General features: G+C 44.1%; 1 protein-coding gene across 5 annotated transcripts in view; it reads left to right on the top strand.

The window, feature by feature from the left end:
* The first annotated feature begins 3,734 nt into the window (after positions 1 to 3,734).
* The window catches only part of celf6 (CUGBP Elav-like family member 6), a 116,697-nt gene continuing 100,346 nt past the window's right edge, over positions 3,735 to 20,085 (top strand). For 2 of the 5 annotated variants that reach the window (XM_030766774.1, XM_030766773.1), the window contains exons 1-2: positions 3,789 to 3,939; positions 11,036 to 11,118. In XM_030766774.1, coding sequence (XP_030622634.1) covers positions 3,795 to 3,939; positions 11,036 to 11,118 — 228 coding nt within the window. In that variant the 5' untranslated portion in view covers positions 3,789 to 3,794. Of the gene's footprint in view, positions 3,940 to 11,035; positions 11,119 to 20,085 lie in introns of all 5 variants that reach the window. The other 3 variants (XM_030766769.1, XM_030766770.1, XM_030766772.1) reach the window with 2 other exon arrangements.

Raw genomic sequence — 20,085 nt, 5'->3', positions numbered from 1 at the left:
TTGAGAGTGAAAAAAGAAAAAGCACTCAGATTAGCATACACTCTGAAATAGACTGAAATGCCTGCCACACCTTGTGGAAAGTGTGACATGAATATGAATGTGTCTATGCTTTTGGCCACCCCTCCTCTCTTACTCATCTACACAAAATGACTCCAGTTAAAGAAACCAAAAAAAAAAAATCCCTTTTGATAGCAACACCTGGGATTAAATCTAAATGATTCAGCGCTGCGGTATCTCTGATTCAAACGCCGTCGAAAACCTCTCTGTTGTTTCATGCAGTATTTTCTCCTCTTTGTTTGGGGGCAGATTGAGTATTCAGTAGACTCTCTTTTTAGAACTGCAGTTTTTCTTTTTTTTCTTCCTCTTTCTTTCTTTCTTTCTTTCTTTCTTTCTTTCTTTCTTTCTTTCTTTCTTTCGTTCTTTTTTTTTTTTTGGAGCCTGACATGAATCTCATGCGTGTTTGGTTTGTGGAGGGCTTGGCTCCAGCTGTCTCCTCTTTGTGTTTGTACGAGAGGCATTCCCTTCAACGTCCCTTACAGCCGTACAGGTGTGGCCTTGTCTGAGAACCCCATCAGCTCCTCTCAAGTCTCTTCCCTTCATACACGAACAAGAGAACCTATAGACGACGACCACGATGGCAGAGTGAGGGTTAGCATGTGGTACCTGTATTTGCCTTCACCAGCCAGTGCGCTTCTTTCCTTTTCTTCTCATCTCTTCTCTTCTCTTCTCTTCTCTTTTCTTTTCTTTTCTTTTCTGAAGTCTTCACAGCTGCACAGGCAGGCTCCCCCACTGTGAAATGACAAAGAGAGAGAAACAAAATCACAAACTCGATAAGCAGCAGTGAAGCTAAATTAGCTATGCCTTTATGGAAATGAATGAGTGTGATGGGACTGACAGGGGGTGGGGGGAGGGTTATGCCCCATTCAGCACATACACTCAGCAGGATCTTTTTTCAAATTGATTGTACAAAGACGTGCTGATATGAAAGATACATAAATAAAGAGAACAGCAGAGATGGAAATGCCAGATGCTGTTAGTGTCTTTTTTTTCCCCCTTAATGTCTGATCCCTAAAGAGGATTGACATTACAGCATAGATGGAGGAGGAGGAGGAGAGACTTCCTCAGTTAAATTTTTTTTGTCGTTTTCAAGGTCTGTCAGCAAACATCATTTTTGCATTTGAAGTCAGTTACAAACTATCGAGTAGACAATCAACATATGACAATAAATGTCTGATGGTTTTCCTGGGTTCGTTCCGGTCCGCCAGTTAAACCAAATAATGTCCATCAATGACAAATTTTTGTTCATCTCTATGTTTTCAAGAACCTAAATCAAGTAGCACTTAAGCCTGAGACATAACCGTTGACCATGCATTGGTTTCCTGCAGTGTCTCATCTTTGCTGTACTGTGTGTGTTAGTATTGAAACGCAGAGATGATACTGGATCTAAGAGCTCAGACTTCCAGTTATTGTCTACTGGCCCAGTATACAGTCCAGAACACATTACACCAACACCGAGGTTGAATCCAAACTGGGATGTTAATGTTAGTTTTACTGGGGCAAAGCTACAGCTTGGTCAGTGGCCACTTGATAAGTCTGACTTAGTGATTTTGGTCAAGTGCTGTTGGGTGTTGAAGCTGATAGATTGTTAATGCATGTACTTGGTAGACTCGTGGAATGGAAAATAATCAGTCATAATCAACTGATGTCAAAGTTTTTAATCTTTTTACATTTATATTTCATATATTTCCATCAGATGTTAAAAAAGACAAGTATAGAAAATCAGTAGAATTGAGGTCCCTGGGTAGAAGTTGGAAGTAATTATATGCACGCACACATTTATTCAGTAAATTTTATGTTCACTTCGAAATTTATGTTCACTGTGATTACTGATTGTTTAAACAGTCAATAATCATTGTGAGACTATATACACATATTGTTTTTCCGTGCGTTGCTATGTTGTCCTCAAGTGAAGTATTAACTCCAGTGTCTAGGTATGTTCAGTAGGCGATTTGTAGGGGGAAGAGGGGGGACGCCATTCCCCTTGTTAGAAAAATGACCAAAATGCACCCCCCTTCTTAACCTGCCACCCCACTTCTTCATCCCCTAGTAGTCCGTGGTGCTGAAGTAGCAGACGGATTTGTAATAGCGCCTTTTTTTCTCTCAGTCCCGCCCATCTGTCAGTTTCGTCTTGGATCTATAATGTTCTCTAAACTTTATTACACGGTTTTGTTGAATACTCGATTCTTATTGGTCAATTACGGCGTTCTATGGTCTGTTATTTCTGTATAGCAGACCGCTGCTATGCATAACAGACCGTTGCTATGGAACTATTTTTTTTTTTTTTTTTTGCGGAAGCAATAAAATCATTTTTAAATCAATAAAATCATTTTAGATCAATAGTTAATTATTGTCAAATTATTGATTTCTTCAGCAAGTAGCCGTGTAATAAGCGCAATAATGTTGGCTACAGCGAGCCGGTCATTATTGCGAAATAAACCCCGACAGGGTGATGCAGGACCCCGACGCGAAGCGGAGGAATGCAAGCAGGTGAAAAATTAGTTTGGATTTCATTGCTGTCCACACAATTAAATATGCAGGAAAATTGGCTCGTGTTGCACAGGTACAGATGTAATCCAGTTTACATCTGGGCGGTAAGGTATTCTGCAAAAACAAATTCAATTCTGAAGTGGTCCTAAAGGCTTACATTAATACTTTCACGGAAGGAGCGCAATTGCCAGGAAAGGCCACGTCTGTGGGAATTCAGCACCATGGTCAGCAACAAGTAGCTCGGTTCCTTTGCGCGGTTTATATTCTCGTTTCAGCAGTTAGAATGCTATTAAATATTGACAGTTAATGTTAGTCTATGCCATGTATTCATACTCCCAAATTTTAATTAAATTATTATTTGCAAGCAGCAGAATTAGCTTTTGTGTGAAAGATTTTGCTGTCTGTGGGACACACTTCCGCTTAATACGCTTTTCTGGTTAAATATACACATATAACAAAAAGACATTTGACACGATTCTCTTGTTATAATTTTGGGTCTCCACAAGCTCGCGCACAGTTTTTTGTCTTTTCTCCCCAAGCTTTCCTTTTACGCAAATGTTTGGATTCTCACTCCACCCTACGGGCCTACGGTTGCTCCTCCATCTGATTGGCTAAACTGAGCTTATTATGCAAATTGTTGGGGGTCTAGTGAGGAGTCTATGGGCTGACGTCACATGGTAGAGTGGCAGCTGACACAGGGAGAGAGAAAGAGATTGAGAACGAAATAAAAGAGAAAATAATAAAATATAAAACATAAAAAAAACCCCAGCAAAATCGAATCAACAGAAAAGAGAGAAAAGGGAGGGAGTGGGGACAAAAAGCAGCAGAGTCACAAAGGGGAAAGAGAGAGAGAAAGAAAGAAAGAAAGAAAGAAGGGAGTGTGCAGTGTGCTTGAGACAGAGGAGAGGGTAAACGGAAGAGAGAGTGAGAACGGGGGAAATAGGGAGAGAGAGAGAGTGTGTGTGTGTATGTGTGTGTGAAAGAGAGAGGGGGGCACAGAGAGAGGGGAGGGAGGGAGGGAGGGAGGGAGAGTGAGTGTGAGAGAGAGCGTGAGCGAGAGAGAAAGAAAGAGAGAGAGAGAGAGAGAGAGAGAGAGAGAGGGAGGGAGAGCAAGCTAGCAGCCGCTGGCCCATTGAAGAAAGATGGCTACAGTCACCGCAAACGGAGTGCAGCAAGAGAATGGATTCAGCACCACGAACAGCGGCGGCAGGATGAACGGGCTCACAATTGGACAGAACACAATTCCAATGAAGGACCACGACGCCATCAAGCTGTTTATCGGGCAGATACCCAGAAACCTTGAGGAGAAAGATCTGAAACCCCTGTTTGAGGAATTCGGAAAGATATACGAACTCACCGTGCTGAAAGACAGGTTTACAGGAATGCATAAAGGTCGGTGTTTGTGTGATTTCATTGCCTTTGCTTCTTTCCACACCGATTAAATGCTCTTGCAAAAGTGATTTGAACGTGATTTACTCTGTGTGTGTGTGCGTGTGTGTATGTGTGTGTGTGCGCGCGCGTGTTTGTGCGTGTGTGTGTGTGTGTGTGTGTTTGTGTGTCTGCTTGAGTACATGTGCATGTTTGCTATCCGCCCTCTATCCAACATTCACGTGAATACTCCTGGCCGAATGGTCTTCTGGACCATTGTGAATTCACACCGTTACGTGGTAAGAAGTTGATCGGTCGATGCTATAAAAAGTATGTCAAGGTCCGTACGACGATGTGAGACCTTCAAACATCTCTTTTGTTTACGACTGTAGTTCTTTTTTGTCGATTTATCATAGTTTGATAGAGGTTTGGGGGCTATTCATCACTAAGCATGAAGGGGGCCAAAAATGATGTGTTACAACAGCGGATAGAAGCGGAAATCACTCGTTATGTTTCATAGTCTGTTGTATATTGTTTTGTAGGCGGCCCGAGTTTTGCAGGTAAACAGTATTTTTGCAGGGACAGGCAAAGATTATAATATTTGTTTTTCTTTTCTTCTTTTTTTGTATTTTATTTTTATCTTGTCTGTTAGCAGTTTCACATACATATATTATAATGTCTCTGAATGCGCGAAGATTTGGAACAGTCAGAACAAGTTTGAATTTGACTTTGAATCAGTGCTCCTTAGAGAAAAGCCAGTGAATAGTTGTTTGTTCGCTCTGAACCACAAGTGTTCCAATACCCAAGCAAGGATTCAGGTTTCTTCAAACTGAAAAGACATATCGTAATACTGTGCTGCACGCAATAATCCATTTTTAAAATGGGGATTTAATAGGCGAAAATCACTCGATGATCAAGGAGCGCAAGCATTTGAAAAATAAATGGACAAGGCGTTTCCAACACAGCCTGCAACTTTCAGGCCAAGACCCGCGCATCTTAATTCACATTTTCTCCACTGCCCCTCTGCCTTGCTTAGAGCATGTAAACTGATCATTACCATTTCTAGTACAAAACATCATCGATATATCACAGCGCTTTCAAGAGCTGCGCCTTCAGAAGACACTTGGTGAACTCTCGAATACCGATCACAGTTTAGGTAAACGTCCACATCTTTGGGGCCAGGGCTAACTTCCTCTGCACGCTCCATTAGTTAGGGAACGTTTACGTGAAATAAGGTCCACTAAATTACACATTACAGTGTGTAAGAACGAGGAATGCAAACGGATGAGAATCATCAGCTGAACAGAGGCGAGCTTGCGTTACAAACGTATAGAAAATATTGCAGCAACAATATAACAATTGACACCACAAGAAATAATAATAATAATAATAATAATAATCTTGTCTAATTAAAAGAATTACATGTAAGATATCAGTAAAAACTGACATTACACGTTTCGTGTTACATAATAACTGAATCTTAATAGTGAACGTGGAAACTTAATATGGTGATTAGGAGGTTAAACGTGCACGTCAGAAGCGTTTTTATAACATTAGCCCCTAAATGGGTTTAGCTCTCCATCACTAGTGTACTGACACATGCATAACCTCGCACGAGGAGGTTACGGAGCTTGAGTCACATCTCCGTCTCTGTACCACACGTTAACTCTGCATATTTTCACTGTTACAAAAGCGCAACCAGTGGTTCCAGCATGGGCACGCGGGTTTCCTTCACGTTCCTCGAGCAATTGCATGTGAAAAACACTCGCACATACGCATGTTCAATTCTCACGCGCATAAATACGAAAACTCTCGCGCATGCGATAAAATCGCATGTAGCCTACGTACACAGAATTGATCAGTCTTACACACTCATACGGAATGCTTACGTATATACCCTGAAGCATACATTTATAGTACTGCAAACTCACATCAGCACTTCTAAAACAGCGAGAGACTTTTTACTCTCATGTGACCATGGGATTTCATATGGATATATGTATGCCAATTTTCAGTGTTGTTTTTAGTTTTAAATGTACTAAAAGCATATGGCCTGGGTGATGCAGTATTTTGTACATTAGAGGGTAGTGTGTTTGTACGTGCGGATGTTTCATACGCACACAAAAGGTTTATAATAACCCTATGGCCTGACACCCGTATTCAGCTGACCGTGGTCTGACCACTGACCATTGATCCATCAGAAAATTCGACAAAACGGTTTGTGCCCATACGGACCCGTGCGTGTGTGGCATAGATTTAGGTTGTTTTGGGGTGGGGTTAGAGTAATTTAAAATTCAGTGGTATGGAACAAATAAATCAGATAGGGAGGCAAAATGTGACATAACAAGACATCGGCCCTGTTGTGCAGTTTTAGCGGTCATGCAGTGTACAATTAAAGCTCGTGGTTTACATTAAGAGACCCTGCCGCCAAAAGAGCCCTTTTGCTGCGCGAGACAAAAGCTTTGGTGACACAAATATGAGCGGCAGACCAGCAGTGTCCTGTTTGCATCTCTTCAGATCGCCTGTACCCTCGGGTCTGCGCGCGCCACCTGTTCTTGGAGCTATTAGTCACTTCTGAATCCATACTTGCTCGCCTCTCTGCAACAGGGTAATCGATTAAAATAATACTTCGAATGGGTTTGTTGTTTACGCCTGTCCTCGACAGGCCCTGAATGTCAACACCATGGAGCGCTTTGTTCAAGGAGGTAAATAATCCTCCCAAAGCCAAACTGTCTGCCTACAAGCATGTAGCGTGCACGCTTTAAAAGGCTATATACACTCAAAAATCTGGAGAAGAGTTGAGAGCACGCTTAACACTAGCTTCCATCGTCCACTTGGAAATAAATGCGGTAGGTCACTTGTCACAGCATGAATTATTATCAGGGGGAAAAAAAACAAAGAAGGGGAAAAGTGTAGAGACAAATGGGAAATCGATGAGAAACGCTACATGTATCAATACATATAATGTTCCATATGTTCACGTATCTAAGAAAACATGAGGTAAATGCACACGTGACGAATATGACGTAACCGTCGAGCCCTTTCACGCTTCAAAAGCCTGAAGTAACCTAGTCTCGTCTGATCGTGTGAATGCCGAGAATTCCAGTTAGAGACAGCGACAGAAGTTTGGCTAAAAGGAGGGGGGGGAGGGTTCCTGGTGTGAAACGATGATCATGTAAGGGCTGGTTAAAGAAATATGATTACGTACCTCGCGCCATGTGGTTTAAGCAAATGGTTAGGAACTGAAATTTTCGTTGGGTTTTTGCCTCTCAAATGTTAGTCGTTGCAGATGTATGTGGAAGTTAGTATCAGTTCATTTTAAAATGAACTTGTCATTAAAGACGATGCTAAAAATATTTTAACGTAGGCTTTTTTTTTCATCTTTAGCAGAGCACTTGTTGCAGATATAATTTTGCAGTTAATGTATTTGTTTTTGATATTGTAGGCTGTAGTCTTACACTCTCGAGCGAATCTAATAAATATTCAATTAATGTTAAATAGTTACGGATCTATGAGATAACAGATTGAGCGCAGTACTGCGTCATATGTTTTGATAAAAGCCGTAACGAACGACCAGTTGGCGTAGGCCGAAAAGTCGGTTAGCTGACTGGCCAAAGCATCAATCATTTCTATGTGTAGAGCATCAACTTAATCCTGTCTGACAGTTTGGAAATGGATATGTTATGCAGATACGCTGGATGTTGGTGGGGGGCAAATCTTTTGCTTGAGTGGAGTTATCTATCATGTTTTAGCTGTTGCTGTAGCTGCAAAAGCCGAATGGACTCCTACTATGTGTGTGGAGGACGTGATGCTAGGAGATATATAATTTTATCATTCATTTTCTTCACTCCAGTAGTCTCATATAATTGGTTATAAATAGCCAAACAAATTGACTCTGTAACCCCCCCAAAGTATTAAAATGACAGAAAAAAAAGGAAGGACCATAACTCTGATAAAATCTTACTCACTTAAATGTGGCGATTTGAAGACTTGACCTGGGAGTCTTGTTAAAGTGGACAGTGAATGTTTTTGTTCTGACATGTCCTCAGTCACTGTGAAAAGTCATGCTTCACTCCAGTGGTTCAACATATGGAGGAAATTAAGCAGTGATGTGTCTTGCCCCTGTGACTATACAGTTTGATTGTCTGCTCAGTAATCCATTAGATTAATATCCTGACATCAGCTGTAATCCTGTTATCTGGGCATCTACGCAATCATCGAACCCTCTGAAATACTCTCCATATCTTTTATTGAAGAAAGCTGAAAAAGGCCATAAGCTCATTGTGGTAAAAGTGACAAAGGATGACATCTTCCTGAATCCTCTTCTCTTGGGGGGCTGAGTCAGTAGGGTTGAATCAGTGGAACTGAATCAGGTGTTAGTGCTGCGGGAGTCAGGGGCTGTGAATCAGGACTCGGTGTCGGTGACTGACGCACGTGCTGGGTTAACTGACAGGTGAGGGTCAGTTTTTAGATGACCTCTCTTATCTGGAGCTTTTAGGTTTGTATGTGTGGAACACTATCCCCTCATTCTCTGTCTACTGCAGTCTCCTTCACAGAGTTACACTGCCCTTAGAGAGCTGTACCGAGGCAGGAAAACTCAGATCAGCCATTTCATTCTGTGAAATTCTCAGTGAGACATGCAGGCGTGACCCTGACAACAGCTCGGTTTCGCTGGTTTGGTATTGTGTTGTGCATCTGTGCAGTAGTCTGAACATTTATCTTTGTCTCCCTGTTGGAGCCATATGAAGATACATTTGTTTTAAACAGACACATTTTTTTTTTACAAACAAACAAACAAAATCAAACCGGTTCAATTACTCATAATTTGAATGTGAATTAATTTAAACCTGTAGGGGAGTGTTTGTCATTTTGACAATTACGGTGAAAAGCGATGCAAATTAAGTGTAGATGGAAAGAAAAATGAGAATTTTTTTTTTTTTTTTGCAAATCAATGTACATTGCTGTTTAAATCAAGTTAAAATTTGAAGTCTCTTATGGAAATTTGGCTGAAGGTTGATAGAAAGTTATGGTAAGTAAATGTCTTTTTTACTTCATCAGTAGGGACCCATCTGTTCTTTAAAAAGAAGTAGTCTCATAACCCTCTCATAAGGGTCTTATTTTGTCTGAAATTGTCATCATAACCTGGATTATTATAGAAAATAAATAAGAACGCACAGGTTTCCTTGCAAAAAAAACCCTCCAAAAGAAACGTCCAAGCCCTGAAGCAAACAACCCACGTCACCAACACACTTTCTCTCCCTGTCGTTGAATCCTCACAGGGTGAGGAAGCTTTCTCTCGCTGTCTTATCGCTCCTGATCCAGTGCAGGAGTTTCTTCCTCAGTGTGGGCGTGTAGGTGGCTGGAAGGTTGTGGTGAGAGGGAGCTCTCCTGGCACGGTGCCCGGGAACAGTGCTCTGTTTCTGGGCTGATGGGTGCTGTGTTTGTGCCTGTGTACCCATGGGACAGCGTGGCAGCAGGTGTGACATGCAGTAATGGGAAATTATGCTGTCCGCTGCAAAAAAAAAGTCTTCCGAAAGGGGTCACCCACAGTCAGCCTGGGCAGGTTTGGATAAGACCAACCAATGTTCGTTTTTAATGAAAGCTGTCACGGTTTGTGCCAGGGCCCTGTTCTGTCTTATGTACTCATATGGATTATTTCTGTGACTCTCTGCCTGTTGTTGGCGCTGGAGAGGATGGCTCATCTGTTGGGCCTGAACACTATGGCTTTGTTTATTATTATTTTTATTATCATCATTATCATTATTATATTATTATTATTATTATTATTATTATTATTATTATTATTATTATTATATTGCTGTTATTATTATTATAATAATTATAATTATATTATTACTATTATTATTATTATTATAATTATATTATTATTATTGTTGTTGTTGTTGTTGCCTTTTTTTGTGATGGGCAATATTTTGCATTATTGCATTACTCTTTACAGTTGTTCTGTTCTGCAAAATGATGACAAAAGGATGATAAATCAGTGCCTCTTATTTTCTCACACACCCCCAATCACACTCACACACACTCACACACACACTCACACACACTCACACACACACACACATATAGGGTCGGGTACTGAAACCCGGTGCCAATATGGCACCGGTTCCTATACAATCGGTATCTACTGGACCAAGTCGCAATGCAGATTTCGGTGCCTTATTTCAGTGCTACTTAAATGGCTAAGCTGTCAAATTTGACATTTGAAGAGTTCATTTGCCAAAAACAAACTGACTAAGTTATTCTTAACACAGGGCACATACTGAACCCTAAATACATTTTGTCAGAAAAGCCATTATTGTCCATTGTCATGGCATTGCAAGTTCACATTTTTACAGCTGAAAACATCACATGCCAGTCCTGTTCCTGAACACAACCCGATAAATTTGTTCAGCAAATCAGCACGCAGTGCGTCGGTCAGATGATGCAACAGGCTGGAAAAAGCAAATATGATAATGTGTCTGCAAAAGAATTTCTGAAGTTTGTAGAATACAAAGAATTCCAATACAAAATTTATTTTGCTGTTGTTGTTACTTTAACTGTTATTTAGTGTTAAATTATTGTGGTTGAGTTAGGTTGTATTTGTTATGCGAATTTGTTCTGTAAATTTGTTAAATGATTTGCATTTATTTATATTTATATATTTAAGGTGTTAATTTAATATACTGTTCAATTTGAAGTTCAAATTTGCCTTTAAAATTTAAAAAAGCCGTCCTTAATGTCAGCCGTTCTTTAATGTCGTCGATGTTCATTTTGTGGGGTTTTTTTTTAAGTATCAGATCAGGCAGCATTTAGGCACCAGCACCGTTTTAAAAGTATCGTTTTAGCACTGGTATCGAAAAAAAACAAAAACAAATGATACCCGACCTTACACACACACGCACACACACACACACACACACACACACACACACACACACAAACACAGTCGATTAAGAATGAAAACACAGGCAGATTCAGTTTTTGAGTTCAGATCTATGCGTGCTCTGACTTAACTGCATGTTTCTCTCTCTCTCTCTCCCTCGCTCTCTCTCTCTCTCTGTGTGTATGTGTGTGTGTGTGTGTGTGTGCGTGCGTGTATTTGTCTGTCTGTCTGCAGGATGTGCCTTTTTAACATACTGTGCCAGAGAGTCAGCACTGAAGGCTCAGAGCGCCCTCCACGAACAGAAAACTCTGCCAGGGGTAAGTGGCCTCGTTTTTCCCCGCCTTTTGGGCTCTGTGCCTTAAACGAACTCCTAATGTAATAAACAAAAACACATCAGTGAAGTCACTGCATGCTGGAGATGACTGGGCGTGGGCTAGACTGGGATCCAGGACAAACTCGTCAGGCAGACGAGCCCTGATTATGATAAGCACAGCTACGCGCACGAGCCCGCGAATGGGAAATCTACGCGCTGTCAAATCTTCGTCTTAGCTTTTACATAACCCGGCAGAGTTAACACTGTTTACATAACCAGGCAGAATTAACACTGCTCTAAATGGTTAGTAATAGGCAGTACTCGTCAAAACAGTGGTTTTCGTCTGGGTGATTCGTTGTCAGTTTGGCTTGTTTCTGTGTTCGGCTCCGCAGCGGGTCTGTTTTACTGCCGTTGTCCTTGTTGTTTTTTTTTTTGTTTTGTAAATCAGCAGGAGCTACAGGCTCATTAATGGTGAAATGAATGTATGTTTCTACTCTCTATGGTGATGGGTGATATACTGATTAAACCTATTGTAATAGCCCGCGGAGGGCTCCCGCCATGCGCACACATGCACACACACACACAAACTCACATGCACATAGATAATTACACACATACACTCACACACTCACACCATTTTGCTGTGTCCTGTGGGTATGTGTGATCATTCAGAGGAAATAAGATGTGAGTTGTGTGGTGTTGTAAGTCTCTGTGTGAGATGTGAGGTGTGTGGTGTTGTAAGTCTCTGTGTGAGATATGAGGTGTGTGGTGTTGTAAGTCTCTGTGTGAGATGTGAGGTGTGTGGTGTTGTAAGTCTCTGTGTGAGATATGAGGTGTGTGGTGTTGTAAGTCTCTGTGTGAGATATGAGGTGTGTGGTGTTGTAAGTCTCTGTGTGAGATATGAGGTGTGTGGTGTTGTAAGTCTCTGTGTGAGATGTGAGGTGTGTGGTGTTGTAAGTCTCTGTGTGAGATGTGAGGTGTGTGGTGTTGTAAGTCTCTGTATGAGATGTGAGGTGTGTGGTGTTGTAAGTCTCTGTATGAGACGTGAAGTGTGTGGTGTTGTAAGTCTCTGTGTGAGATATGAGGTGTGTGGTGTTGTAAGTCTCTGTGTGAGATATGAGGTGTGTGGTGTTGTAAGTCTCTGTGTGAGATGTGAGGTGTGTGGTGCTGTAAGTCTCTGTATGAGACGTGAGGTGTGTGGTGCTGTAAGTCTCTGTATGAGACGTGAGGTGTGTGATGTTGTAAGTCTCTCTGTGGAGGGTTAATAGTCTGTTTGCAGTGCTGGGCATCTCAAGGGTAATTTACCTTATGTTGGACTGTAGTCAAGTGTACCTATATCTTTTCACCTTTCTATTCTGCACCAACACAGACAGATTTGAGACAGGGTAAATTACAGGCGTCTGTACAGGCTGTTGTTGAACGCTGTGCTGTGTTTATTTGTGACAGACTAGTGTTAGGGAGTGTTAGTTTGATGAAAACACACAGCAGCAAAGGAATCATTCTGTATCTGTACTGATGCTATCTCACACACACGCGCACAAAGGGGTGTGGCCGTGATGTCAGAGAAAGCCTTGTGTCAATGTCGCATTCCTTTCGCCTCCAGCTGTCGTCTCCGACGTCACGGAGACTTGGCGTTCGCCGCGGCCTGTCTGAGGGGCATTAAAACGGATCGCAGGTCCGGGCAAGGGCTGCCTGGAGAACAGAAGGGGCGATGCTGACCCGAGCTTGGGTTTTACAGAGGCATTCTGGTGTGGGCTCAGCAGCGGGACTGACTCTCCGCGTCTCTTGGCCGCTATAGAGGAGAGAATCGCCTTCTCAGGGCGAGAAAAAGGCGACCTGTAAGAGCTTTTAAACTGTGTGCCATTTTTCAGAGCGCACTGTCTCTCTCTCTCTCTCTCTCTCTCTTTACTGTGCCGGCGTGAGGAATAGTGGAGCCAATGGAAGAAGAGTTGGATGTGAAATATCAGGGCTTCAGTCAGCTTCAGTGCTTAAGAGAAGAAGCCTCTCTCGTTGTCTGTAGCCTGGAGATTTGCTTTGCATCTTCTCCCTTTCATTTTCACCTGTGGTCAGTGATATTATTTACAAATGAAAATGTTTTTTCCCCCAAACATTCAATATAAAAACAAATTTGTCGTTGTTGCTAAGAGGAGACCAGATAGTGTTATCTGAGATTTATGACTTGATATTAGGAACAGCATGCAGTGCTTTGATATTGACTCTTGTAATCTTAAGCCCCCCCTGCCCATATGTTGATAGGTTGTAGTATTTGGCTGTGTGTTCAGGATGTTTGGCTGCATGGGGCTACATGCTCTCCGGACCATTTGGGTCAGAACCAGTGAATCATTTCTCCGCGGGTTGGATGAACTGAGCATGTTCCCAAATCGTTCTCCCCGTTTGCCAGTCGGCAGCGTGTCCTGTGGCTGTTGGATGAGGGAGATATTTAAATAGATGTATCTCTTTCATTTTCAGACAGGGCAGAGTTGCCAGCGCTCAGGCCAGTTTACTTCCCGTGTACGGATGTAACGAGCCTGTTAATTGGCACTACGCAGACCTGAAAGCCAATTAAACTCTCTCACTTAAAAAAAACAACAAAAACAAACGGAAAAAGGCAGAATTTCTCTATACTCCTCTCCTTCTCTCACTGTCTTTCTCCCTCCTTCCTGTAGGTCCAGTTCTTCCACGCGTATGCTCTTCTGCTGTTCTCTCTTTTTTAAATTTTCCCTCTGTTTGGCTTACAATAATCTCTCAAATATATAATATAATAATCTTTATATAGGGAAGATTGATATGGGCCCTCGTGGGCCACCTCTGCAGCCTTAATCTTGTCTTGTCTCCTGAGCACAGAGATCTGTGATCTGTGTGTGTGTGTGTGTGTGTGTGTGTGTCTAATGACAGCCACTCAGCTGTTCAGGCTGCCGTCGGTCTGCGGCTGATAATAGAGCAGAAATCTGCCTGACTGTGGATCTCAGTGCTGCTCCTCTTCTCATTTCACGTTTCACTCATTTACAGCCTCAGTTCGCTAACAACATTTTTCACTCACAAAATCAGATGGTTTTGTCTTGTTTTAGTTGTTTGTCCTTTTGTGATAAAAGCTGGAGCGTCAGACTGGGATCTGTGTATGTGCATGGTGCCTCGTTCCCGAATCACCTTCAGTGAAGTCTGTGGAACCAGCTGTTGGTGTTTTTCCTCTCTCTGTGTGTCTTTCTCTCTCTCTCTCTCTCTCTCTCTCTCTCTCCTCTCTCTCTTTCTCTCTCCCTCCCTCTCTACTTGTCTCTCTCTCTCTCTCTCTCTCTCTCTCTCTCTCATCTCTCTTTCATTTTCCTTTATCTCTGTCTAAAGACATGTTAAATGGTATATTTAGCGGTTGGGCTTAATCAAGATTCCGGACAGGAGAGTCCGTCGCGCCGTGTCACCGCGTTTTAGCAGAGGGCACACCAAGCCCTGCGTTTCTCCACGGTCCACTTCCCCAGAGCCACGCTGGGCTTTAAACTAATTACTGAAACTGCGCGGAGCCTGGCCATTCTTTTAAAGGACAAATTACGTTCTGGAGCTGGTCAATTTGTCCTCCGTGCAAGATTTGTCAAACTCCAGTGCCCACGAGTGTGTTATGAGAACAGAGGGCCTGGGTTCTGGACTCAGGAAACTCATACAGGGCTCTCAGCTCTGGACCATCAATTACATCTCTATCATTTTCTGTTCTACACCCCACTCCCCACTTCTCAGCTCCACACGAGAAATTAAAGAGGCCCCCACCAGTTTTTTTCCCCGTCCCTCTGGGACGAGAAATCGCCTCCTCCTCCGCCTCCGCGCCTGCCGCTCCGGACCGTCTCCGCGATTAGGGAGTGAATGGAATCTTAACGGAGAGGCGAATTTCGCGTTGTCTCCCATCGCGATGGCTTTTTTTTGGGGGGGGGGGGTCTTGCTTTGCGAAAAAAAAAAAAAAATAAAATAAAACCACGACGTTTGGTTCCGTCTGACGGGATTTGCCACCATTGAAGGTTCAAATGTTAATCCCGTCAGCCGCAGCTGTGAGCGTCCGTCCCGCCGGCTGATTTCACAGTCGAGTGCGAGCTTAAGCGGTCGGCGAAGACACGGGGAACGGGGAAACGTGAACGGCTTTCCCGCTCTAATGCCGCTGCACAGTGAAGGGGCGTGGCCACAGCGCTCACAGACCTGAGGGAAGAGCAATGAGAGCCACACGAGGACTAAGTGCCCAAATGGATGACAAATCAAAGGTGCTTCTTGTATTAGTACACTGAAAAGGGTTTATTTTGTTGTTGTTGTTGTTGTTGTTGGAAGTGGCCAGAAGATTGGCTCTGGTTTTGTGTGGATGTACTGGCTACAGTTTGTCTGGGTGTCTCAGCTGCTCCTCCCACTCTGCTGTCAGAACCAGGCGATGCGGTGGCGATGTCGAGCCTTCCTCATCCTCATCCTCTCTTTTGTTTCTGACAGGTGGAGACCATCTCCACTGTTGCATGCCTTTCTGCTCTAACTGATCTGCTTCCCTGCCTGTAATGAGACAGGGCTGGTATATGGGAGGATGACATTGTTGACATTGCGGTGTCCGTGAGACGGACAGGAGAAGACGGCGCCGGACGTCGGAGCCCCCGCCCGTCGGCCGCACCTGCTCCGCCCACTCCAAAACGGGGACGTTCGGAAAGCAACCGTACCGCACCGGTGGTTCCGATACCGATCCATACCGATTCTCAGCACACTCCTGCCAACAGCAGCGACATCAAGGCAATCAGGGCTTATTTGTGGAACAGAGAGAAGGAAAACAATCCTGTGCTGAATTCAGACGGATTCATCAAACAAAACAGCTCATCAACACGGCCTCATGTACACCTACACTCAGCTAATCTTTATACACAGACCTGTTTGTGTTCTCTCTCTCTCTCTCTCTCTCTTTCACACACACACACACACATGCGTGCGCGTGCACACACACGCACACACACACACACACACACTGCCATTTGAATGTTTGGATGAAACAGTGTGTATGTATGTGTTTGCGTGTGTGGGGGAGAGGGTGAGAGAGAGAGAGAGAGAATTAGAGTGAGCAGACAAGTCTCAGAGGGGACTTTGAAAGTTTTAAATTGATGAGTCATCACTCCGCCAAAGCTGGTTGCGGCGGCTGCGTTTACTGCGTGACGTATGAACAGAGCGAACTCCTCCATCAGGGTGTCCAAAGGATTAACTGCACCCCTCTTGTCTTATCACCACGTCCCCTTCAAGACGTGACCTTGCCCGTGTATACGTGCTGATTAAAGGCCAGAGGGAGCACAGGGTGATACTCAGACTATAAGCAAATGCCCCTCCCTCACTCATGACACTCACGGTGTATTGAAAGGGGGATCAGTGTCTCGCGGAAGTTTCTGGAATCCTTTGGACATGCTGATGGAGGCTTGTGTCCTGTTGATGGAGGAAATTAATCACAGTGACCTACAGCTGTACGAAGTCTGTACTTAATAGGCTGTACTACAGAGCTTCAGCCAAAACCTCGGTTAGATGGAATGCTTGTGTTTGGAAAGGAAATAGAAAATGCTGTTGAGGAGAACCTGCTTTGAACACCGCTGGCAAACATGAGCATGAATTTGGGGCAAGTATGAGCTCAGCAGAAATATTTCAGATTGTATTTGAATGTTTGCTCTCGCTCCCGTGCGCTGTTTCCTGACCCATTGTGTTTGTAGCTGTGTTTTCTCAGCTCATCTGTTGATATTGCCTTTGCTGTCCTCAGGTGCTACCTCACAGCGGAACCTTCTAGAAACCACCGTTTGTTTGTTTTTTTCTGAGGTTCAAAGGGAATGTTGTTTGAACGTTCTCTGTTTGTAGCAGTGCGCGTGAGGATACATATATCCAGCAGTACTGTCCATGGATATGTCTCCAGTACTGTCTACAGATACGTTATATGACAGATTTCATGTTACTGAAATAGAGTATGCCTGCAACAGTGTTGAGTGTTGAGTGTGCGTGTGTGTGTGTGTGTGTGTGTGTGTGTGTGTGTTTGAGTCAGGATGAATATAGCCTTCTAGAGTTTCTTACTGATCTCCTGGCAACAGAATATAATATCTCTCTCTCTCTCTCTCGTTCTCTCTCTCTCTCGTTCTCTCTCTCTCACACACACAGTTGATGCCCCATCCTAACTGCCACTGCCACGCCCAACAGTTTACTTTATGAATGCTTTGTTTATTAAATCAGAGAGAGAGAGAGAGAGAGAGAGAGAGAGGAGGACAGGTCTTTCCAGAGTGGCTACTGCAGGAATGACAGCAAGGTGTCAGAAATAGCACCAGAACTAACACCTCACAGTCTCATCAAATCAGACCTTCTCACACACACTCACACGCACACACACGCTCGTGCACACACATGCACACACACACACACACATATACACACTCTGTCTGTCGTCACATACGTATGCGCACACACACACACACACACACACACACACACACACACGGGCACACACATCAACACATACATCCTGGCTGTCATCACACATATGCACACACACTCTCGCACTCTCATATGTGTGTGTGTGTGTACTGTAGAGGAGGGAGAGGAGAGGAGAGGGCAGGAGAGGAGAGGATAGGAGAGGAGAGGAGAGGAGGGCAGAGGAGAGGAGAGGAGAGGAGAGGAGAGTCCTTGGAGCTGTTAGATGGGGCTCCAGCTCTTACATTTAAACTGTATCATTAAAGCAGGCACAGAGCCGGGCATGCTGGCACCTCCACACCTCATAAAGCGTGAGAGCAGAGCGGGGAGAGCTGGGTACACTCCACTGGCTTTATGACGACGCGCAGTTTCAAACAACCTCCAGAGTATGGACGCACGCGCACACACACACACACACACATACACACACACACACACGCATGCGCGCGCACACACACGCACCACACAGACACACACACACACCACACACACACCACACAGACACAGACCACACACACACGCGCGCGCACACACACATACACACTCACTCACATATACACACACACACACACGCATGCACGCGCACACATACACACCACACAGACACACACACACACCACACACACACCACACAGACACAGACCACACACACACGCGCGCGCGCACACACACACACACCACACACACGCACGTGCGCACACACACACACACACACACACACCACACATTTCTCTCTCTGTCTGTAGCTCATCTCCTGAGAGATCCCTCCATGGATGTTTTCAGAGCAGCTCCCACCTTCACAGCCTGGTTCCCCTTACTATCCCCACTGCATCTCTCTGTCTCCACTGCATCTCTCTGTCTCCACTGCATCTCTCTTTCCCACTGCATCTCTCTGTCTCCACTGCATCTCTCTGTCTCCACTGCATCTCTCTTTCCCACTGCATCTCTCTGTCTCCAATGCATCTCTCTGTCTCCACTGCATCTCTCTGTCTCCACTGCATCTTCTCTGTCTCCACTGCATCTCTCTGTCTCCACTGCATCTCTCTGTCTCCACTGCATCTCTCTTTCCCACTGCATCTTCTCTGTCTCCACTGCATCTCTCTGTTTCCACTGCATCTCTCTGTCTCCACTGCATCTCTCTTTCCCACTGCATCTCTGTCTCCACTGCATCTTCTCTGTCTCCACTGCATCTCTCTGTCTCCACTGCATCTTCTCTGTCTCCACTGCATCTCTCTTTTCCACTGCATCTCTCTGTCTCCACTGCATCTCTCTGTCTCCACTGCATCTCTCTGTCTCTACTGCATCTCTCTTTTCCACTGCGTCTCTCTGTCTCCACTGCATCTCTCTTTTCCACTGCGTCTCTCTGTCTCCACTGCATCTCTCTGTCATGCTGCTCATTTGACTGGAGCTGTCAGAACTATCGGACTCAGTTTGCCGTGCATGTGTGAAACAACTCACACTTACGGCTCTACAGTTCGAAAAAAGAAAAAAGGAAAAAAGAAAAGAAAAGATGAAGCATGTGGCAGGAAAGTAATTATTCCTCTACAGAAAACACCCTGAATGCGCTAATGATTCCTGCCTTTCTTTTTTTTTTACCGTTTTAACCGCAGTAAACAGCACACTCCTTTTCTCCGTCCCTGTTCCAAAGCAAACGGTCGTAACGCCACCACATCATAAAAGTCTGTTGTTTTTCAGGTGTTAGAAAAAGCGCGCTCTCAGTTTGTTTTTCAGTTTTAACACAGTGTTAAGTAAAGTTTACATTTGAACACGTTGCTCTGTGAACAGTAACAGAACAGCGTTGCCGGGGTCAGTCCATTACACCTCCAATAGCAGCGAGGACAGCAAAATGATATTACGCGAATGTTGCTTTTCAAAGATTTTCTATATTTCCATATGTATTCCTATATATACTTCTATATTTCTGTATTCATTTTATGTATTCCTGTAAGGAGTAGGCTGGGTGGACAGTTCTTAGAGGTTGTGGTAAAAGTTGTGAGATGAAGACAGCTAGACTCAGACAGAGTCAAGCATCCAGAGACTCTCACCAGACTCTCCTCTGGTTTCTCTGAGAGCGTGGAGTTAGAGAGTACGCCCCTGGCTTCACTGTGGCCAGGGTCAGAGTCACAGACAGGCTGAGAGACTGGCCACTGACAAACCTCTGCTTGATATTCAGCATAATCTTAGTGCGGGCTCCGGGACTGTCACGCCGAGATCTGTCTGCAGTCCAGACCTGTCCCACTCTTCAAATTCCTGCTGTGGTTTGATACGGCCAAACAAGCAAGAGCCTAAACCCACTTCCCGTCTTCTCTCATCGCCCCGTTCCTGACCTTCCACAGCTTCTCATCCAGCAGGAAAGTCTCCTGAAATCTGCCTTAAAGCCACATCGGCAGCTGCCTTTTAAAGTCCATTATCTACAATTACTTCAGCATTAGAGATCCGGACCACACCTGCCCCCTGTCAGCAGGAACACCTAAAAATATTAGCCCTGCCCCAGAGGGACGGGGGGGGGTGGGGGGGAGGGGGGTGTTTCCTGTAG

This window comes from Chanos chanos, chromosome 2 (assembly GCF_902362185.1).
Source record: "Chanos chanos chromosome 2, fChaCha1.1, whole genome shotgun sequence".
Taxonomy (NCBI): domain Eukaryota; kingdom Metazoa; phylum Chordata; class Actinopteri; order Gonorynchiformes; family Chanidae; genus Chanos; species Chanos chanos.
Note: the sequence above shows the minus strand (reverse complement) of the source record. Positions and strands in the feature narration are given on the sequence as shown.